We start from the raw sequence: 24072 nt of genomic DNA on the forward strand, positions 1-24072 counted from the left end.
TTAGAGTAGAATTAAGTTTTATGTGATCTTTATACATCTGACGCTTTTAAAAACAGAAAACTATTACGCTTACATGAGAAATAGTCAATACCCGTGTTACATATGAAAAAGACTTAGAGGACTGAACGTAAGTAGAATTGCAGAAGAAGAAGAGCGTTATTACATTCTAATGATACACGTATATTAATAGAAGAGCGGAGATTAAAATCAACAAAACTTCACAATAATATTCTACGAGTTTAACTTTAGATAAAATAACAAGGTAAGCTTATATGAATATAGCAACACATTTACTTTCTTACGTATTTTATGTATAACAATAACTTAAAATTGTTTATAAGTATTAGCATGTTTGACATATTTCCTTCTTCGCCACACACCAACATCCACCATGGTAACAAAACGAATGTGTTTACACGTGCATTCCTTCATCTCATGACCACTCCATTACACATGTATTCATTGTTACACTCCACACATACACGGACTCAGCTGAGGTATTCTAGACTGGCCTTAGCTTTCTCCATTTCGTGTAAAAAAGAGTAAAACTGGGGCAAGGTGAGCTCTATAAATTGAGAAAACATTCAGCTTATTCAGACTTCTTTCGAGAAAGATCGATTTACATTGTACCTGTAGACATTGTAAATATAGTTATTGGGTTATCACTTTACATACCCATATAAGTATTCCTTATCCCATTTCCTGTGTTGATGACTAACTTCACCTGTGTCAGAACAATATATTTTTCAAATTAGCAATAAATTAATACTTGTTAAAATGCCTATCCCCTTCATATTTTAAAATATTACTTGAAGCAACACTGGTTTGGATTTCAAACTGAAATAAAAGATTGATTGATTGATTGTATATTGTATATTGGTTAACGTCCCTCTCGAGAATTTTTCACTCATATGGAAACGCCACCACTTGCCGCAAGAGCTGCAAATTTTGTCCTATACTCGGCACTCAAGAGCCATTTTCGTGTCAGCAACTACTGCAACAAGGGACCTCGGTTTATACGGTCTCATCCGAAGGATCGAAAACTGGAATCTTCAATACGAAATGGATTACATAATTAGATAAAAGTCATACTAAAATTCAAGAGTTTCTGTGGAAATAATCTCTGTGCTTTTTGGAGGGATAATATCTCCAATAAGGTTGAGCAAAATTTCAAAAATTAATGCTATATGGCTAGATCTTGTCATCCTGATAACTAGCATTTCCCTTTCAAAAGTTTTGCATATCTGCATTGATGTCTAAATAAACCAAAAAATGCACAACACCCCTATGATCTATGAAAAGTAATAATAACGTGTTTGATTGGATAAAATGAAATAAAGACTTGCCCAACAATTTTTCTAAAGAGTCTCTGAAAAACCTGCGATCAGCTTTACATGGAAGAGGAGAAAATTGAAAGTGTTTTATAATAATGAATGTAGATGATGACATTGAATAGGCTTCTTTAACTTAATCGTCCAGCGGGTGAGAATTTGTTAAATGTGTAGTTGAAAACATTTTAAAGTTATAGACAGGCTTAAAACAGTAAAAATGGGAGAGGTCTAAAATGGACTGAGTCTGCTGCCCAATCCCATCCACAATAACATCGGTGAAAACAATATTGTTTAAGTTAAAAGAAACTGTGAAATATATGTATGAGGTAAAAAACCTTAAAAAGGTGAAAGACACTTTCCTAAATGCAGCTGTAAAAATTTACACTGAATCATATAATTTTACAATAAGAACATCATGGTGTTACACACGTACACACTTCTTGTACTGTAAAAATTATGCTGAAATTAGAACCGAATTATTCCACACTGTACAAAGTAACAACGGAGCAATAGACCTTGACATTATCTTATTTGGGGACCCAAATTTAGGTCAACAAAATAATATCAATATTGTTAAAGCTGTATATAAATATATTAAAAAATCAAAAAGACTTTATGAATAACCAGCGTAACCATTCTGTATCTTTTACAACCCCTCCTTCTTTCTTCTCTCGTTGCACTCCCATTCCCCTCCTTTATTATCTCTCTACACCCTCTTCCTTCTTCTTCTTTTTTTATTATTGTATATTCGTTGCTTCTACATCACGTGTATCTAATTTTGATATTTTGTTTGTGTTGGAGAGGACATTCTAAATTGGTATAACTGGTGTCCAGTCCCTTTGACTGTGTTCAATAAAATATGTTTAAATCATACACACGTAGAGGCAAATGTAACAAGTCCTTTTTACGTAATTACCCACCTATCACAACGTGTAATTTATACAGGTGTGTGTATGTGACGCTATAATTAGGCGTCTCATAAGAACATTACATCAGAATCCAAACGTCAACAGATGGAGTAGTTTGTCAAATAATCAAACAATAAATTAAATCAAAGCAGACAAAAACATTTAAAATCTTAGCAAATTTTCAACAATTTTGAAAACAAATGAATACGACTGACGTGTGAATAATTATATGTTGTTATATTGCACCTGTGTAATTAGAACTTGAATCAATAGCTAGTCAGTTGATGACTCTTTGAAAAGACATCAAAAGGTCAAAAGTCTGGAAGAGTACTTTTGCGGTTGCTTTAAAATGGTTGCAAAACCATCTTATGATTTCTTTACTGACATGCTTTTTAAAAAAAAATGTCTTCAGTAGCGTTTCGACCTCCAAATAAGTGAAAGATTCCCAGAGGTTCGTTAAATACAAAGAAGATGGGAGGATAAGGCGGGCAGAATGCCCATAGCGCGACAGATAAGAAGTGAAAATTTTAATCTCAATTATATCCAAATTTTATTTCATATTTCATCTAATATTAAAGTATACTTAACGTAAAGTCTCTATAATTTACAAAAATCTCACAAAGACTGAAAATATTTGCCAACGGAAAAAGCATACACAGACTTAAAAGAACAAAAACGATCAGTTTTTCATACTTTAACAAACTTTTTCAATATGAGTGGGTCTTCGCTCCATTTTTTTGAAAGATAATCCTAAAAGTTTGCGATAAAATAAATATTTTTTGGTTTACAAAAAAAATGGAGCGAAGACCCACTATACCTTAAAAGTACACTTTTATGACAAAACATTCTCATCTTTCCGAGAAATACTTCAAGTCCATTAAGTCAAGGGTCATATCACAAACATGATTTAAATGCCCCTAATCATCATCACGACCCATGTAGCATAGTAGTTAGCACGTTAGTCTCTAAGCAGTATGATACTTCGGTATTTTATTGCTGGGGTTCGAATCCCACGTATACCATCTAATATTTTTTATATATGAAATTTTATAAAGAGATTTATTTTCTCTCAGAAAATGTTTTTTTTTTCTCATAATTTCATAAATTTCAATAATGAGAGGTAAATTTAAATACTCAATTTACATATCAAGTGTGATTTCTTAATATGTGATGCTATAGACATTCTGCCCGCCTTATCCCCCCATCTTCACATCAACATTACAAATATATTTGCCTTCATAGAAAGGTACATACAGTTTTTTTTAACTTATTTTTAAAAATTATTTAAAACGCTCTTTACGCAACTGGACCCACGTTTCCAATCATTATTGAAACCCTGGAACACCTGTACCCATAAATTAGACTGTGCTTCCTTATATACTGGATCTAAAAATTTAACTTAATTATATATGAAAGACAGACACAGAAAAATAATTGATTTCGAGTACTGAGTATATTTCTGTTCATGTACACAAAGGGGTCCAAGAACGGTTGTTATTTTTAGACCATCTTCCTCAGAGACTAAATTGAGTACTTATCGTACTTTGTAGTATTTTGCTGACGTATTTCATACCAACTATTAGGCCTAATTTTTCATACTAGATATGACTACGAAATATCTAGTTTATCTTATCAATTTATAGGAATCACGGCAGGAGTGACGGTCTAAAAAGTATGCTTACTTCTCTTACGCACTTGAACCCACATTTTAAATTTTAAGAAATTTGTCTTTTATACAATGTTCGCAAACTTTAAACTGGAAATATTACCTGGATTATCAGAATGGGGAAAACAAGGAGAAAAGTACGAAATTGAGGGGATTCTGAAGTGTACATGTACGAGGGTTGATCCAAAAGTAATGTCACAGTGTCAATATCTTTTATATTTGGCGTCATATTATCAAATACAATATACCAAGAGATGCACAAATATAAATCTAATTAATATTGAAATTTTAATTTAATAATGTTAATTTGAATTTATTTTATAGATATTTAAAACATAGAGCATAGGGGGTGTCGCCGCGTCATAACGGAACGTCACATCTTAAAGTGTATTTTTTCTAAGAATAAAAACGACAAACATATTAAAAAGATTTTAAAGAAGCACCTTATCTCCCAATTTTTTTAAAGACACAATTCTTGTCATTTTCTAGTCTTGAATTGAAAATTAAATGACGGCATTGGTATTTTTTATCATAAACATTGTTGTTTTACTCTACTGAATTGAGCAAAGGGATTGTCGAAGTGGGGGGAAAAAGGCTCGACGAGTTGTAATGCATTTTTCCTTCAAAATATGGGAATCATCACTAGCGACATTTTCGTTAATCAGTCAGACTTACAGAATAAAGAATGTAAATAAGAGACATCTTGATAGATAGTTTCAGCAATTTTGGGCGGGTGATTGGTCACTGAATGAATAGCAGAGGACAAAAAGACCGAAAGAAAGGAGATCGGACGGAAACGTTAAGTGGTGTCTGACGTTGTGAAAAAAGACAGACGTATAGAGGGACATGTGAATTTTTAAGTTTATCTTATGCTACTGTTCAAAAAAGTTTGAGATAGGGATTAATTATGAAAAGAGTTAGTGTATAATAGTACCAAGAATTCTTAAAGAAAGTGGAATTGATGAAAGTGTTTGCGAATCACAAATATTTTTTAATGAAAGGAAGGGGAAACGCTTAAAAGTATGACGGTGTGTATCCGTCATATGAAACGCTTAAAAGTATGACGGTGTGTATCCGTCATATGACGTTATATTTAGGTGCGGCGACTACCATAAACGCGCATTGTTTAAAATCCGATATTTTGAAAAGTATACATCATATTCCTTTGAATTTTTCAGGTCTGATTTGAAATAAATAAAGCTTCATTTATCTTTAATTATTTGCTTTACGTCGATTTATAGCAATTTTATCAAAGTTGTGACATTACTTTTGGATCAACCCTCGTATCTACTTTATCTTCGTTAAGCTATTTCATAATCATGTTCTACTTTGAGCTCTCTTACAATTATATTTACTTCCTCCAAGAACACCTCTTTATCCAACTTCTCAACATTAGAAAAGTGTTGCATATAGGTGTACATGTATCTTTTTAAAGTATTTTATCAATATTCAATTGAAATTACATTGAAGAAATATTTATTTTAGTTGACAACATATTTATCGTTTTGATCTAGTTGAAATTGGACTATAACTACCAGATAGCCTACTGACTTTGCCTCAATGGATTCGACAAATTCAGGCTTAGACTGAGACATTTATAACATTTCTTCTACCCATGCAGTGGTGACTCTTTATCATGACCATCAACATTATAACCTACCAGAAGGCATGACAAGTGTTTTAACGTCTCTTCCAGGAGACTCGTGATGGATATGTGGAATTACATGTATTAATTAACTGGCTCATACATGATATATAGTACAAAAATATACAGCGTTGGCATAAATATACAGTATCTTGATTTTTTTCTTTACCTGCAAAAATGTGTTTCCCACTTTATCAACCTCACTGCTAGCTGCTGTCACTGAAATGTACATAATTAACAACTGATTAACGACCACCACTAAATGTATTACAGTGTACTGAGTTATTGAAAATATGCTTTTTCTGCAGGCAAGATCTTTGATTCACTAAATAGATGTATATATAGATATTTTTTTCTAAAAATTTTATTTTTATGTAACAATATATCTAAAGGGACCAAGTCCCAATTGAAAACTGGCATTATAATTCCAAAATTTACATGTACTTGGCTTCCAACATTAATGCTGTTTTATAAAGATTTTTATAGATCAATTTCCTTGTTTGACTGATGAAGAGTCTAAATCATTCAAAAGTCCTTTAGGCCATTTACACACAGATGCACAGCGGGCTTTTGGCATATTTTCAGTTTCTTCTAGCATTTTCAGAGTTTATTCTGCAGTCTTCCGGAGAACAACACAAAATTGTCTTATTAACTGCTGCTCCGTGATGTTCCAAGACATCACCTTTTTTAATTTTTAAATGAGAACTACCTACTTTCTGAAATTAATTTCTTTTCCACGAAACAAACTAACCCTTTGGAATAAGAAATGATGTAACACTTCTCAATTTAAATGTCTAGACTTTTTATTCCGAATTTGCTCCTTTTTTAAACGATATGACAACGGACATTATTTTGGGTATTATTTGTAAATTAAAAAAAAAGCATATTGAACTGCACCGGGACCCACTTTTGCAATTTTTAACTCTCAATAATTTTGAAATAAATCATATCTATAAAGTTTATAATAAAATCATTTGGAATTATTGAAAACACATTTCAAGCAAATATCTGGATATGATTTAAAGTTAAGTTAAAAAACATATGACAAAAGCCCACCAACTTTATATAAGCAACCCTCCTATGTTATTTGAATTAGCTTAGATGAACCAAACAAAATTTGATAATGATAAGTATATAGTTTTTAAAAAGTTAACAGTAGTAAATGCTTTGAGTTACTATGAACTTTTACTTTTTAGTGTCATTTTAAATTTCAAAGTTTCTTAAATGTTATAACAGTGATGTTAAGTTTGTATACATGTACAATATTTTAATGTAATTTAAGTAGTATTTAAGAAATAAAGTTTGCTTTACCGAGAATTTTGCAGGATAACCTCAGAGGTCAAGAAATATAGTCTGAAATATAAAAGCCGAGGAGTTTACTTAGCCGAAGCTTTTATATTTTGTACGTACATTTCGAGACCAAGGAGATAATCCTGTCTCATTCATGACAACAATGACTTTATTTCTATTCCATTTATTTCATATCTACAGGTTTGACATGTGTTTCTGGTCTGATAATATTTCTATGACGTTCGTGATTTATTGAAGAATATTCGCATTTCCAATGCTTTTGTCGGAGATAAAATTACGAATAGTTAATGTGCTTTATTTCTACATAATTGTACTGGTTCATAATTGGCACGTTAAATAATATCATGTCCAGGGCTGGACAAACAGAGACGAGAGCAAGGTTTGTAGCACATGTATTAGTGGAATCAAGAACATGTAAATACTGTCTAATTTTTTTTGATTTCATAACGTTGATCAATCGATTGGCTTGCGTGATAATTTTTATGCAAATTGTCATGCAAGCCACTTGATTGACCACATCATGAATTAAAAAAATCCAGACAGTTTTCCTTAAACAATGTCTGCAGCATTTCTTTTATCTCGCCAATAACTGTGGTAGAATTTCGTTTATTAAAAAAAATATATGCATGAAACTGTATGAATTATAGATCATAAAGTATAGCAATCTGAAATTCACAGTTGAAATACTTTGATATTTGATATAGTGAACCCTTTGATTTAATAAAAGTAAAAAACTTTGACACAAATAAGATGTTAGATGAACATAGTAAACTATATGCAGTAGTTAGCTATTACATGTAATAGTATATTTTGTTAGGGTATGGTTTTTTACTGACCTCCGAATTTCCATTCCATGTCCACCAGTTGATTGACCATTAGAGTTTGTCCAAGGGCACTCTTAGACAGGGCAGCTAAATTACTGGTCCACTACAAAGACCAGAATTCTCTGACAAGACTGTAACTCTACTGGTTTGTATTTGTTACAGAGGAAGAGATGATTTTTTTGCACCACAAGCACAGTGTATGCAAAAGCAATTAATGGAATAATCGTCCTTGTTTTATTGCTTTGTTACAAGATTTATTGCAATCAGATTAGAACTGTTGGAGGAGTAATTTCTTGAGAAAAAGTAACACAATTTTCCATTTTTTAGTGATCATGGCAACACTGTTCATCAAATTCAAAAGCCAATTGAAAGCAAAAAAGTATGCATTAAAGTGTAGACTACTTGTTGGCCATCTATGTTGGCATCAAATGAAAAATACGAGCATTTCAAAGGAATTTCATAGAAATTTCTATTTTTAGTAACAATAAAAATATTGTTCATCAAAATAAAACATAAATGCATTATTTTATGTATCATAGTGTTGTCTACTTGTGTGCGAAGTTATACTGAAATCGAACAAATATTGTTGGTAGGAGCAGTAAGGTTTCAAGGGAATTTCACATAAATTTCTATTTTTAGTAACCATGGCAACAACATTGATCAACATCAAAAACTCTAAATTATGTATCTTAGTGTATTCTACGTATGTGCCAAGTTTGATTGAATTCAGAACAAAACTGTAGTAGTAGTGTTTTGGAAAAATTGTTTGAAGACAGATGGACGGATGACGAACACCTTACCATTGAATTATCTCTTCTGGTCTCTGACCAGAAAAAACAGACAGGCATTATTGCTATTACATTATAGAAAAAAACCATACTGAAATGCATCCACCCTACCTTACAAAAATATCTTCAAAAAATCAAAAGAATCAAAGAAATTAACAAGCTAAGCCAAAAGAGCTTTAAAGTGATGCTCTGGCCATAATATCTCTTTTTTTTTTACATTAAAACCCTGTAGGGGCCATATTTACATGTATTAGTGAACAAAAGACCAACTGGTCTGAGGACCAAGTTTTAAACATATCTGACTCTAGACCTTTTATTTATTTTTTGGTCAGCAATTCTTGAAAAGACTTGTAATAAAAATGATATGATAATCACACATTATATTTCTGAATACTTTTCCCTTGAAATATATTGTTTATTTCAGCAAATCAGAATTCCATTCACCCAAGAAAAATTTGTTCCAAATTTGGTTAAATCTGCCCAATAATTTTGGAAAAATTTGAAATTTTAAAAGTTATAACACAATACATGGCAGACAAGCAGACTCCAGACAACCTTTGATAAAGTCACATGAGACTTTTGCAAAGGTTAGTTAAATATCAAATTATAAAAAGTATCAGTTTTAATACAAAAGATACACGTCACTGACAATAAGATTATAAGATTTTTAATTGAAATAATGATTTTTCTGGTGATAATATATTTCCCTCTATAAGTCCACATGTACGCTTTATTGAAGCATATGTTTTGGAAACATACTGTTAATGATAAAAATCATATAAATTAATTCTTACTTGTTGTGAAAAGTATTCAGATTTGTCCTCTGCTAAACCTATAACGAATATACAAAAGTAATTATATATGGCAGCAAATGACAGACTACCTATACCCATCTTACCTTTTGTTTAATGACATTTATAGACAGATTGATTGTTTAAATAACAATATAATTTAATTCAATAATAAAGTGCCCTACCACAGCATTAAATACAACTTTCAAATATTGTTCAATTATTTTTTTAATAGCAGATAAGAGTACAAGAAAGAAAAATCTTGTACAAAAATTTCAATGGTTTTTCCAAGCCTTATGTTGGACAATGCCTCTCATACATTGTAATAATGAATTTAAAAAAATAATTAATCAAGAGATTTACAAAAGCCTATCTGCTGTTTTGCCTATTGTTTTTAAGAAGAAAGACTAATTCTACAGCCAAGAAAACATCAAAACAATTCTGTTTATGTAAAAATATTAACATATAAGAAGAACGACATGACACTGATATTTATTGTTGACAGAGATATTGAAATGAAAATATCACATAATACATTATTATTTTAATTTCATGAGATTGATACCAAAAATGAATTTAAAAAAAAAATCGCTAGTCAATATTGAATCAGAGCTATTCATAATTTAAAGACCATATCAATTGCAATTAAGAGGCCTGATATCTTTGTTCAGTTCCCAAGAAACAAAGATACATGTAACCGCTGCTTGATTGGAGATGTGACTTCAAAAAAATCTTCTTACACTCGACTCTTCTATAAATTTCTGATTGATTAGCTAGATGACATTATCAAAATGCTTCTTGAAACACCATAATTTGGTTACTACACATGTACATCCAAGAGGTGAGTGGATTTTTTCCTTGTCATTGACACAAATGAAGTACTCTGAGCAATGAGCTCACTAAATGATACTCTCCGCCTCCCATATGAATATAATGGAAATGTCCAATTTTGCTATGGGAAACCCAAAATATGTGTCAGATCAAAAAGTAAAATAGGTGTACAATGGCAATATGTAATAAATATTCTGTAAAAGTCTCATCAAATTTCATTCAGTGGTATGAGAGAAGTATGGATAAGAGATGGGAACCCCAAAGTGTAACAGACAGACGACGTACAGACAGATGGACGGACGGACATCCTGATTACTATATACCCACCAGCTTTTCAAGTGAGGGTATAATAAAAAGATTGACATTTTTTTTTCATTTATTAATTTTTAATAAGCTGAGGGTACTGCATACAATGGCAACTTAAAAACATATATTTTTAATATGTCTATATAATCAAACATCTTCCAACAACTACTTGGCTAAAGAAACATGGCATATTGTATTTGGAAATAAAAATTAAAGATCCATTTATTTTTTCTTTAATCTATGTCTCTAACCAGGGACCTATATACTATATACTGTTAGTATATAGGTCCCTGCTTTAAAATTGTCAAAGCTATATGTGCATATTTACTTATAGCTGCAGATCTGTAGCTCTCCGAAAAAATATATATTGATAGACCAGAGAGCTACAGAGCCACCCATTGAAAAAACTGTATATTTATTGCGCACAAAAAAAATGCGCTCGGTTCTCGATTTATTTCGCCATGTTTTTAAACCTGTAATCTCAAAATATTACTAACCGTGTGTTCCTAACATATTCTTTGACTCTTTCCACAACAAAACATTCCTCATAATTGTTGTTAATAGTCCTCCTGCCCTGATATTGCAATCATCGAACATTTTGCTTATTTATACTGCCATTTTGGTTTCAAAGATAATTCGGTCCAATATGCTTCGTTCAAATGTCAACTACGAGAGAACTTGATAGAGGAGAGAGGAAATTTTTGAAATCTTCCATTTTTTGCAATTGAGGTAAGAATTTGGAAGAATTAATCAAGAATCGAGCGCACTTTTTTGTGCGCAATAAATATACAGTTTTTTCAATGGGTGGCACTGTAGCTCTCCGGTCTATCAATTTTTTTTTTGGAGAGCTACAGATCTGCAGCTAATTTACTTATCACATTTTCGACAATGACCTTTTCAAATCTTTAGCTGCATGGCCAATTATATTCAAAGGAAAAATGGTATTCTCATTTATATTGTAACTCAAAGGCAAAAGGAAAATCAAAAACATTGTGAAAATCAGAAAATGTAGCATTTTCTAGTTGGATGTGGAATTCATTTTAATAACAAGAGACCTAATGAGAAAATATAAAATAAAACTATGCCAAAAGATTTGTGACTCCTGCAATCAATTACTTTGGCCTGGTTCACTACAACAATTGCAATGTATAAAATGTGGCTTGCAAATTATATGCCACAAAAAGTTATGTGTCTTGCACAATCAACTAAACTGACTTGAATTGAGACAAAAAGAAAAGAAGTTGTACTCAGTTTGTTGCTATAACATTGCCAAGATTTATCAATTTGATTTATAGCCTAGACATTAAGCTTCTCCAAGAATCTTTATTTATTCATTTATCACTGTAGCAAAATTCAGATGGTATGAAAATGGGATTTTTTTCTCAATAATTTGAGATAATTTTCTTTAATATACATTTCAGCAATATTAAATTGGAAACTTAATTGTTTTATCTTATTTTAGTTCAATAAAAAAAATGCCTGAATAGAGATACCTGAGAAGGACTTACTGTCCTTCGACCTTGTCAAAATTTAAAAACAAGAGGCCCACATCGCTCACCCGAGCATTGTGGCTAGGAAAAAGTAGTAATTGGTTTACTATTGAAGAGTTTAAATCCAAAAGTTTGGCCCCGCCCTACCCCCGGGGGTCATGATTTGAACAAACTTGAATCTACACTACCTGAGGATGCATCCATATAAATATGAGCAATTATGGCTTTGCTATTCTTGAGAAGATTTTTAAAGAGTTTTCCTATATATTTCTATATAAAACTTTGGTCGGTCATTGTGGCCCTGCCCTACCCCAGGGGGTCACGATTTGAACAAACTTGAATCTACACTACCTGGGGATGCTTCCATATAAATATGAGCAATTATGGCTCTGCTGTTCTTGAGAAGAAGATTTTTAAAGAATTTTCCTTTTCCTATATATTTCTATATAAAACTTTGGTCGGTCATTGTGGCCCTGCCCTACCCCCGGGGGTCATGATTTGAACAAACTTGAATCTACACTACCTGGGGATGCTTCCATATAAATATGAGCAATTATGGCTCTGCCGTTCTTGAGAAGAAGATTTTTAAAGAATTTTCCTATATTTTTCTATATAAAACTTTGGTCAGCCATTGTGGCCCCGCCCTACCCCCGGGGGTCATGATTTGAACAAACTTGAATCTACACTACCTGGGGATGCTTCCATATAAATATGAGCAATTATGGCTCTGCTGTTCTTGAGAAGAAGATTTTTAAAGAATTTTCCTATATATTTCTATATAAAACTTTGGTCGGTCATTGTGGCCCCGCCCTACCCCCGGGGGTCACGATTTGAACAAATTTGAATCTACACTACCTGGGGATGCTTCCATATAAATATGAGCAATTATGGCTCTGCTGTTCTTGAGAAGAAGATTTTTAAAGAATTTTCCTATATTTTTCTATATAAAACTTTGGTCGGCCATTGTGGCCCCGCTCTACCCCCGGGGGACATGATTTGAACAAATTTAAATCTACACTACCTGAGGATGTTTCCCCTTAAGTTTCATCTTTCCTGGCACAGTGGTTCTTGAGAAGAAGATTTTTAAAACATACCACCAAATTTTCACTAATTCTCAATTATCTCCCCTTGAATGAGGGCAAGGCCCTTTATTTGAATAAACTTGAATTCCCTTCACCCAAGGATACTTTGTGGCAAGTTTGGTCAAAATTGGCCCAGCGGTTCTTGAGAAGAAGTCGAAAATGTGAAAAGTTTACAGACAGACGGACAGACAGACAGACGGACGCCGGACAAAATGTGATCAGAAAAGCTCACTTGAGCCTTCGGCTCAGGTGAGCTAAAAAAATGAATAAATAGTTACAAAAAAAAATTTAATTTTTAAAAATTATTTTCTTTAACAAGATTTATCATTATACCTATTGAAAAGACATTGTTCTATTGGATATGAATTTAATTCAATAACAGTTTTTGAAAAACCTATGACATCATAGAAAGATGGAAATACATTATGATTTGAACATATTTTATTTTGCAATGAATACATAAATGGATTTATTTAAAACATTATAAGCACCTGTACTACTCAAAAGTACCTCATACATGTACATGTATCTTGAGAGATGACAATGTGAAATTACGTTAAATTATGAAAATTATGAAAATGCACATTCTTTTCTTATAAAGTTTTTCTAGGGGACAGAATTTATTTTTGCAGAAGAATTGATGAGACAGCAATGTATGTTGTATTATTTGATATTTAGTAAAATATCATAGTCTTGTATTTGTACATGCATAATGGATTCCATTAACACTGATTAAGATTTCAAATCCAACCTAATAACAAATGAATGATAAATGAAGAAAAAATAAAGAGGAACAAACACTTGCCTAGATTTGTTAAATCTTCTTTCAGTTGTGATGCAGTCAGACTCTTTCTCAAAGCACCTGAAAAAAAAAACAAATGTTTAGAATAATTTCTCTGGAAAATAACATTAAATGGAGAGCATGAAATTAATATATCAATTTTTAAAATGTTTTATTTCATTTTTTAAGTCAAACCTATCTGAGCAACTCATTGACACCCTGATTCATATACAGACAAACCTCATTATCTCAAACTAAATGGGGCCGAAAACATCCAGCTATTGGAACATTCAAGGTTACATGTAAATACTTAAAGAATATTAAGTAGCTGGGACTTCCAAATCACTTGGACATATATATGGTATTTGAAATACTGTGGTTCTGCATATGATATACCAAATTTCAACTAGATATAGAATCAGAGTTACCCATCAATAAAATCCTTAATAACAATAAGCTGATATTTTCTACATACTATTGCTGAATGAGAGTAAACTTTTGAATATATTTTTCAGGCCTGTAGCATTCACTCCATTTTCCTCAGCAAATCCCTCCAGCTGTTCCATCAATCGGGAAGACTGAAAATATATTACAGGTCTATTATTCCAATTCTCACATTTACAATTCAAATGAAAGCAATATAGTCAAGCCTAAATATGCCAGATGCCAATTATGCAGATTTTTTTACCTTCCACATTTTCCAAATGAATACTGTGTATTGTGAATAAAACAATATTTACCAGTCATGAAAAGTATATATCCAGATGTTTTATTTAATTATTCTAACACAAGCCACAACAAAACAAGTGTAAGAATTAAGGAGACTCAACTGCTCTAATGTTTTTCATTTTAAGAACTTAAAACTTAATTCAAAATGTCATATTCCATTCGACTTTTCATATTAAATTTTCCTATTTCAAAAACATTACCTTCCCAGGATCAGCAAGAAATTCAAAACCATATTCCAATAGCTGTTTGAATTGCTATAATTGGAAAGAAAAAACAAATTATGCCATGGTTCAGTATAGCTAGCTGAATAATATTCCTGATCATTAAGTTCTTGAGAATTTTATGGTTATTTTCAGTGCAACTCCTATCTATATGTATTCTTAAGATTTTGTGACACATATCTAGACCAGCTTTGTTTTGCTACATTTGCACTGTATGTACAGGGGCATTCTCTATTACATATATGCGGGAAGTTTCTAGTATGCCAGTCCCCAGAATCACGCGATTGCGCATGAGCAGTTATTTCCCTTGCCGTTGCTATGCAGAATGTAAACAAACCGCAATTTCCCACTCGCTTCAACAAAACGCATCCGATCGAGTGATTAGGGTTAGGTTATATAGGCCTATTTTTCAAAATTGGGGTTGTTTTATAAATCCACTCTGTAGGCTAATCTTTCTGACTTTGGTCTAATTTATGTAATTTTTGCTCACAAAAGGCACTATGAGTGCCTTTAGTGATCAAAAACTTGCATGAATCAGCCTGTTGAATTGGCCGATATCTTACACTTTGGTTTAGTTTATAAAAAATTTTTCCTTTACAAAGAACAGGAAACAGGGCTCTCACACCACTTTTTGGGACTGGGGCTGGGGCCGTTCAAATTGGGAAAATTATCGTCATTTTGGGAAAAGTTGGATAACCAAATTTCATTTTAAAAAATCCTCAAATTTTGCTTTTCTAGCATTTTGTCATCAATTTTACGTTTTGAATAAACAGTTAAAGAGAACAAACATGGGTACGTAGGCTATTTATGAAAGTACATTTATTTAGCTTTGTCATTGCTATCTTTGAGTGTTGATATTGCGGTTAGGTGTTTTTCTGAGTGACAGTCGCTAGTCACATATTCCTGAATTTCCTCGATCACATTCACAACTTTGCTTACCAATACAGCGCGAGACTGAACATGCCAAAGCGTGTGTATGTTTCTAGGTGCAGCTTACTAATGTTTAAGTGAAATTTCTATTTTTGAAACCAAAATGTTGTTTTTTGTCGAAACTACATAAGATACTCTGCACTCATAATTATGAACACATTTTTGTAAAAACAATAACCTGGTTCCCTGAAACAGTTTAGGAATGCATTTGGATCGAACTAATAAAATAGTAGTACAGTTTCACTTTCATTTGCGAGTGTGTTTTGTTTGGGGTGTTTTTTTTTGCGATTAAGTTTCATGGAGTTTTATTTTTTGATTAATATTTTGCTATGGAGATTGGGAAATTTACACCTTTCTTTTGGGAAAAAAGGTACCTTTTTTGCATTAGGAACGGGGCCGAATATCGGCCCCAGATTTAGAGAATCGAGAGCCCTGGGAAAGTTTAAGAAATGAAAGTTCGGGTAAATCAACTCTATTGTCGAAACATGACAATTTTCAGCGCTGAGTTTAGGCAAGTTATTGTAAAAGCGACTTACCGTTAACTGCAGCTCGATATCCTTACCTCCTATCAAATCATGTCCAAATATTCAGAATATTTTTCCTTTCAAATCGATAATGATGCACAATTCAATCCATCGATGATTAGTAATTAGCTAACATTTGTTAAATCCCTGTATTTCTCACAAAAATCGCGCAATTTTAATAGCATTGCACTTTGAGTCCAATCAGGCATTTCTTCATTACGTCAAAACACAAGTGACGCATCTCATGAATATTTATGAGATTACGTCAAAAATTGATCATGTGACAACATTCCTAAACAACGCAAGATGGAGATTTACTTCCTAAACAAGTACGTTATTTTACGAAATCTCTTAATTCTCATTTATAAAACTGTGTTTAAAAACCAGTTTTTTAAACCCAATTTTTCACAAGGAACACAAATTTGGGGTCAAATTTGCAATTTGTGGCTTCTTTTTCAATTTTGTCGATCGCTCACGCGATCGTCTATATATTGTACACCGCCTTCGGCGGCACCTATTTTAGCGCCATATTTATGGGGATCGGTATACTAGAAGTGTACATGTTAGTCACGTATATGCTTCTATCATTACAACTTGACCATTTCTGTAACCACAATTTGTTTCGGGTACAGAAAAGGTCAGGGTTCGACACTAACGGTAGCCCGCTGGCCCGGGACAACTGAATATTGAGGTTGGGCTACTAAACATGTCTTTAAACTTGCCCTGCAGGGCTACTGTAAATTTTACCAAACACTCAGACTAGTCAGAGCAACAAAAAATAATTATAATTTATACACAATGTACCTGATAGTTGTTAAATTAATTTTATTTTCAAATATATGTTTTAAATTATCATCATACCGGTAATTATTATTTTTGTAAGTCAAATTCAAAATGTAAACTTTAAAGGTGAATCCAAATACCTTTAATGATTATAAATGTGGAATTTTTTGAATAGAAAAATGTCATAGGTACAATCATAAAGTGACATAATTTTTACCTAAAAAACAGCCAGAATGCAGAATTTGGCATCTCTATTTTCCAAATTTCCCGGGGGAGGCCCCCCGTACCCCCACCAGTGAGAGGGGGAAGCCCCCTCCAGCACCTACCCCCCTCGTCGCTTCATGACTCAGCCACCAGCTTTCGGACGACTGCTGGACTGCTGGCTGCTGGACGACTAATACATGAACAGGGCTAGTAGAAATTAGAAATGGCTCGCCCTGCTGACAACTATGGTTTTAAAGTTAGTGTCGATCCCTGAAGGTGTGTGATCGAAGTTATACTTGTATATGATTGGATTTGTATAACAGAGAATACATAAGAAGATGCCCTTGTTCTGTATGGAATGTATTTTAAGTATCAATATTCATCAACTTAAAAACCTTGGTTTATTCCCCCGTCCATAATGATATGTACATTACACAAAGGGGTCTTTTTTTACTGACCATAGCTAACGTCTCAGCACGGGGGCTCGTGACAATTAAACTGTCTTCTTTCTATTTGACCACCCAGAGTGACCCTATACTGTATGATCAAATAGAAAGAAGGCAAATTAATAGTGAAGAGCCCCTGGATACAAGCGTTGGCTGTTGATGAGTTACCCTGGTCATATTTTACAGTAGCATCCGCCAGACATGAAGTTAGGTAATGTTTAGAAAATTGATCAGAAATAAATATTTTCTTAGCTTACCTTATTCTGAAACTTATTCAGCGTCTGGAAATCGGTAAAAATTGATTCTGGGGGTGTTTCCCGACTAAAGTGAAAGTTGGTCGCCATTGTTGCGAGGATGATTTTAGGAGATCGATCCCGATGGAATATATGTAGTGCTGCAGGCTGTGTAGAATGAGCCAGTCCTTGTTTTAGATTTAGAGAAATTACATGTATGCTTTCAAAATTTTTAATGGCAAATTACATTCAAAATTTTTGATTTAGACAATCTCTTGTTTTCATAATTATAATTTTTGGGGTAGATAAAAATTGAATTTTAAAAATGTATTAATTTTAAAAAGAAAGTTACCCTTTAGTATAGCGTTGATGTTTTCACTATTTCTAGCCATGTACAACTCCGTTAACAAGATCACGGCCACATGCAGATGGGGGGGGGGGGGGGTGCACGATACTCAGTTAAATTGTTTGATTTTACGCTTAACATGCAAAAAACTTACAATATATTAAACATGTTAAAAGGTAGAAAATATAATTTCAAACTACTGTAACATTAATTTTTATTCATGATTCATCTGTAGATTGCACTTTTAGAATAATATTTTTTTGTTGTTATTGCTTACAGTTTTAACATATCAGTAAGTGATAGTATGAAAGAGGTCCTTCTCATTCGGCCGTTTTATTTTAAAAGCAAGGTCAGGTCAACATGGTCAAGGTTATTATCTTCGTCATTGCAATACCATCGTCGAAACCCAAGATTTTCTCTCTGTTGCGGTGTAAATCCATGGGTTCCCAAGATGTATTAATACAAAATATACTCGTACAGGGGATTACGTAAAATACAAGTATTTTACTACATGTACACTGTAGTCTCTGTGCACTACATTGGAAATGAAAGTTCACTCTCTGCTGTTACCCTAATAGTCTATAAATATGTCAAAACCTTATTTTCTGATTGCAGCTAACCCAACAGTAGAATTTAGAAACAAGGAATTAATATCATCACACATCTTAAATAAGAAAAAAGGCTTACTTTATATATGTACCTGAGTGTACAAGAAAACTTAAAGATGATTGATATGTACATTTTTTGAATTACTAAGTATATGTAATAGCGTATTTGTCTTGAAAAGAAATTTTTTAAGAAGTCAACATGGTCAAGACTTTCATTTTGAACTCCTGATAGCTTTTGTCGCTTTTTATTAATTAGTGTCTATTGTGTATGCTTTTTCCAACCATGAATTATTTCACTATCAGGACAATTTGTCTTAATGTATATTTCATTTTGTTCTGCATTTGAAATATACTCTTTTAAATGTTTGAATTCATCAGGAATTTCAAGTCCGCCATATTGTTTTCCAGCAACCATGACATGACGCAATTTAGGGAGAAACATACAGTCTATCTCACAGAGGCGATCACCCAGCAAGAACTTTCCTTTATGGTCAGCGCTTCCTAAATAAGTATCCACTTTCTTTAACTCTGACAGCAGATTTTGTCTCAGTATATCTGTTTGGGAGGGGTCCTTGTTTTTTATAAGAGCGGCCAGTTTAGGGAATACACCCGAGCAAGCATCGAGAGCCGGGCCGCTGTAATCTTGTTGACAGTCCAAATCTGGAAATTGTTCATGAAGGTACCTGGTTATTTCTGCAGAATCAGAGATGATTTTGTTGTCTTTCGTTCGGTCAATCAGCACTGGGACTTTTGCTTCGGGATTAAGTCTGAGGAAATCCTCGGGTTTATTGCTAAGGTCTACAGGTTTTATTTCCAGTTCTTTATTTGGTACTTTGAGGCCCGCATACATCATCACTCTCTGTGAAAACGGACAGTCGCCGACATTTTCTCCGTCACTGGCCGCCTTTACGTATAGAAGAAACCGTGGACCGGCACTCATTTTTCTGGAAAATATAATCATGATTTTTGTTAGTATTTATTAATCATAGTCGAGCCTTTTTAATTTAAACTAACAAAGCTAGTAAAATGACCGACCATTGGGCTTTAGGGTTCTTTATGTTTATATATAACAATAAAATACAATTTTGTAATAACCTGATTTGTATTTTAAAATTTTGAGACAAAACGAAGAACTTTAACTGAAAAAAGATTCACGCCCTAGGACTGTGTACAATCGCCCATTATTGGAAGATTTCACCAATAGGCATCCATAATCAAAGCTTCTAAATTTTCACCGCTTCTAATATCCTAAATAGCTACGTATGTAGTTGTTTGTTCATTTTATAATTTGTCCCCAATGTTGTCACCGCAAGTGTCAAGACGATACATCATATGTACAAACATGTACACAGAGAATATTCAATGGTTACAGTTGAAAATCAAATTTATTTCATGGGTGGGATAGGTTCTTTATAAAGAATAAAATATTCCCATGACTGGCTGATACAAGCGAAAACTCTCGATATGTTTGGTAATTTTGTAAACAAGTTCTATACAGTAAAATTTTTGTGTAAAAGTGAAATAAATTCCTTACATGTGTTTAAATTAATTAATTTTACCTCATCCATGGACCAAAATCTGGTACAAGTGGGACTGAGAGGTGAAAGCTCTCTTACATGTATACTTATATTTCAGACTAAGACAAAGGCCACCACTGATACAAATTACGTGCCAAATATTTTAACAAACCAAAAGTAAGTGAAGATTACGTGTTGTACATCTCTTTACGACAGAGCTTATGTATATTTGTACATATATCAACATGAAGCCTCAAGTCAACATAAGGTTGAGCTTTTTTTTTATGCCTTAAATATTTTGTGTAAGTGAAATTCCTTTATTGTATATATAGGATATTTCCAATATTATATATGGGCTATCATATTTAATTAAACCATGATTTTTTTTAGTCTAAATAGAATTTTATGTAAAAGGTTTTTATTTATATATAATAATAAATAAATAAAATATAACAAAATAACAAAATAAATAATGAGATAGACCTAAAGAAATAAAAACACAACTTTCAAGTTAGGAAAATAAAGAGATATTGCATAAATATTAATTCAAATGTTCAAAATGTTAATTTTGTTATTTTTATTTACTGTTGAGTATTGAATTGAATTGTAGAATTCACTAAAGATGTTACCAATATTTAAAATAAAAAAAGTTGATAATAAGCATTTGAATAGAATGGGCCGTGGTCTAAATCAACTTTCTTGATACATTCATTACTGTATATATACTGAGAATTTATCAGATATGGCAGTTTTCTGTTCTTGCCGTTAATTTTTTTTTTTAATTTTTATTATTATTTTATTTTTTTTTTCTCATCATGGTAAGTTGATTTTTATACCTCCTTCGAAGAAGGGAGGGCATAGTTATTGCTTTGCTGCTGTCTGTCGGTCGGTCTGGCGGTCCACTAAGCATGCTAAGTTTCCGTTCATTTTCTGCAAAGCCGTTTCAGATGAATATTTAGGTCAAGTTCTGTTTTGGGTACGTTCGCGCCATAGAAAAATTCCAATTCTTCGCAGTTTCTGTTCATTTTCTTTACAACAGCTGCATATACTGACATGAAATTTAGTATACAGATTTATCAGATGAATTACTAGATCAAGTTCTGTTTTGTACATACTGAAATGAAATTTGGTATGCAGATTTTTCGCATGAATTTCTAGGTCAAGATCTGTTTCGGGCACAATCGCGCCATTTTTGACAGATTTATGATTTATGCCAATTTGGACTTTGCAAAATTCCAATTATTTGCAGTATCCGTTCATTTAATTTGTTCGCAGAGGTTGCACACACTGAAATGAAATATGAAATTTGGTATACAGATTAATCAGATGAATATCTAGCTTAAGTTCTGTTTTGGGTTCTGGTAAATCTAAACATCTATTGTTATTTGCATGTGGGAATAGGTGGAATTGAGATTTTCAAAAAGTGGGAATAGCTAGAAGACACCAATCGCGCCATTTTTGAGAGATTTATGCCCCTTTCACTTGGAACAATTCCAATTTGGGGGAGGGGACATAAGTGTTTTACAAACATCTCTTGTTTTTAGTTGATTTTATTCCAAACAGAACTGCGTGTGCACATAAATTTTGATTTTACAAATCGTTTAAATTAGAGTTTACCCAAATGTTTCATTTGTTTCAAAATGATAGCATTGATTTTTCATGCAGGGTTTATACAATCATGTATATATACGTCAGTTTGATTAGGGATTGGCTGAACACATTAATTTTTATAGCAATTTATTAGAAAGCTTGTTCACGATTAAACATATAGCGTACACTTAAAAATAAATAAAATTGGGACTCAATCCCTAATAAAAATATCTGGATATAAATTGCTGGAGGGTTTTCAGAAAATATGAGAAAATTTGAGTACAATGTACATGTAAATCAACTTTTTAAAAAGTTTTGAAAGATCTAGATACAGTAACAATTACAAGGCATCTAACGTCCATGCAATACTTTTGTATTTCCTGATGAAATTTCAAATATTTTATTTGTATTTTGAGAATTCAATCCTAGGAAGAGACAAAAGTAACATACATTTAAAAAAAAAAGATGAACCATGCAAGTCGTAAAGAATTTTTTTTAAAAAGTGCATCATGTTAACTTTCATGGATACAATGTACGTGTTTCTGATTATTTTCTCTCGACGAAACACATTTAAACAAAGCCATTTTCGTTTTCTTTTTTCTTCTTGTGACATGACCCGGCGAGTTTTCCTTTGAAGTCAAGCATACTGTAACTGCGATACAGAACACTTTTTATGGGCGTTTCTTATGCAAATGAGCAGAAACTGTACTGTATCTGTAAAATATCAACTATACAGTACGGTTTATTTTCAGCGATGATGGAAAGCTGTATCCGCATACAGACATAACAATTGTTCAATTTGCATGAAAGCACTGTTAGTATTTACTCAAAATTGGATGCGCATGAATTAAGAATAAAATTTTACACGTAAAGTTTTTTTCAAAAATTTTAGAAAGGAGTGAGGAGGGCAGTTAACAAATTATTACTTTGCCCCCCCCCCCCCCCCCATCTTATAAACCTGGAAAAATCGTATTTCTTATCATATATTAACCAAGATATGCGTGATACCGTTACTTGTTGATAAATCAAAAAGCGTATGTATACAAGTTTAGCAAAAATAAAACAGCTGTAAAATAAAGAGATTATCATGTTTCCTTTGGTTACTCAACATTTTATTAAAAACAAAAAGGTATATAAAATCCCCATTTCTTTTCATCTGTTTTTTTTTTTCAATTTTATATCGGTATTTGACAACCGGTGGAGGACATTGTCGGACATTTCTCTCAGAATACGGTCTCCCCTTTTTGTTTCAAAAATATTCCCACATGATTCTAGATCTTATATATCAAAATGTTTTCATTCATTAATTACATAGGATGGAATGGCCTGACTGTAGTGCAAAAAACTTTCGCATATACTGGTGTTGAATTAAATCGTAGGTTAAATTTAAAAAAAAAAATGTCTGACAGCAAGAGCTGAATAGAGAAAAAAAAAACCCTACGCAATCAAATCTAAATTAATTTTTTGGAAAACAAATTCTATAATGCATCTCATAATTCTAAATATTTTAAAATAATAAGTACCTGCACGTCCACCTCACTCGGCATTTCAGTGGCGAATGCTTAAAATGGGATACGTAATCAACTTTGTACAAAATCATCTCATTGGTTGAGAGATATGTACCCAAATACGCATGTAAATTAGTTAGGTCATTAGAAAGGTCATGTCACAAGTCATTTAGAATACTCGTTTCCTACTGTATCAGAGATACAGGGCGGGGCCCGGGAGCTATCGCTCTCGCCTCAAGCCCCGCCCTGTATCTCTGATACAGTAGGAAACTCGTACTCTAAATATAACTTATGTTTTATGCTTTTTTGTTTGTTTCTCTTTCATATTTTACCTTTACTGGCCCTATTCAAAAAAAATTCATTGATACATGTATATTCATGACTGTATAGTTCCTCTAAATATTTTTCATGCAAGATTTTTTTTAATGCATGCGAAACAAGTGGGAGGGAAAAGGGTGTATCTTATGATTTATAAACCTAATTAATATTATAATTATCATATATTGATATAAGTATAAAGATTAATCTTGTAATTAAAATCACGATTGTGCTTCATGTAAAACAGCTGTAAAATAAAGAGATTATCATGTTTCCTTTCCATTACGCAATATTAAGTACATCTAACTAAAACTTTAAAACTTATCATGCAGGCGTGTCGGCTCCCTGGTTTGTTACACCT

At 32.6% G+C, this 24072-nt stretch overlaps 2 protein-coding genes across 2 annotated transcripts; both read right to left on the reverse strand.

The window, feature by feature from the left end:
* Nucleotides 1–224: 224 nt before the first annotated feature.
* Nucleotides 225–17941, reverse strand: LOC134247315 (COMM domain-containing protein 7-like). The gene is made up of 9 exons (XM_062729682.1): nt 17849–17941; nt 14684–14737; nt 14230–14332; nt 13779–13835; nt 9268–9305; nt 7698–7788; nt 5720–5769; nt 676–724; nt 225–565 (listed from the first exon to the last, which is right to left on the reverse strand). The coding sequence occupies exons 1-9, from the start codon at nt 17933–17935 to the stop codon at nt 489–491; spliced, it is 606 nt and encodes a 201-aa protein (XP_062585666.1). The 5' UTR covers nt 17936–17941; the 3' UTR covers nt 225–488.
* An 894-nt stretch (nt 17942–18835) lies between these two features.
* Nucleotides 18836–19731, reverse strand: LOC134247292 (chloride intracellular channel protein 6-like). The gene has a single exon (XM_062729658.1). It carries the CDS (start codon nt 19716–19718, stop codon nt 19038–19040), a length of 681 nt encoding a protein of 226 aa, XP_062585642.1. The 5' UTR covers nt 19719–19731; the 3' UTR covers nt 18836–19037.
* Between the last annotated feature and the right edge of the window lie 4341 nt (nt 19732–24072).

The sequence above is a fragment of the Saccostrea cucullata genome, unplaced genomic scaffold, assembly GCF_032062105.1.
Source record: "Saccostrea cucullata isolate Sc308-1 unplaced genomic scaffold, CSIRO_AGI_Scuc_v1 ctg61, whole genome shotgun sequence".
Classification (NCBI taxonomy): Eukaryota; Metazoa; Mollusca; class Bivalvia; order Ostreida; family Ostreidae; genus Saccostrea; species Saccostrea cuccullata.

Excerpts from the sequence above, each read along its gene's own strand:
- LOC134247315 (XM_062729682.1), bottom strand. The coding sequence starts at position 17,935 with ATGGCGACCAACTTTCACTTTAGTCGGGAAACACCCCCAGAATCAATT. Across the intron at positions 13,836-14,229 it reads TTTACTCTCATTCAGCAATA|GTGCTTTGAGAAAGAGTCTG; the intron begins GTATGTAGAAAA and ends TTTTTTTTTCAG. Across the intron at positions 9,306-13,778 it reads AGAAGATTTAACAAATCTAG|GTTTAGCAGAGGACAAATCT; the intron begins GCAAGTGTTTGT and ends TATTCGTTATAG.
- LOC134247292 (XM_062729658.1), bottom strand. The coding sequence starts at position 19,718 with ATGAGTGCCGGTCCACGGTTTCTTCTATACGTAAAGGCGGCCAGTGAC.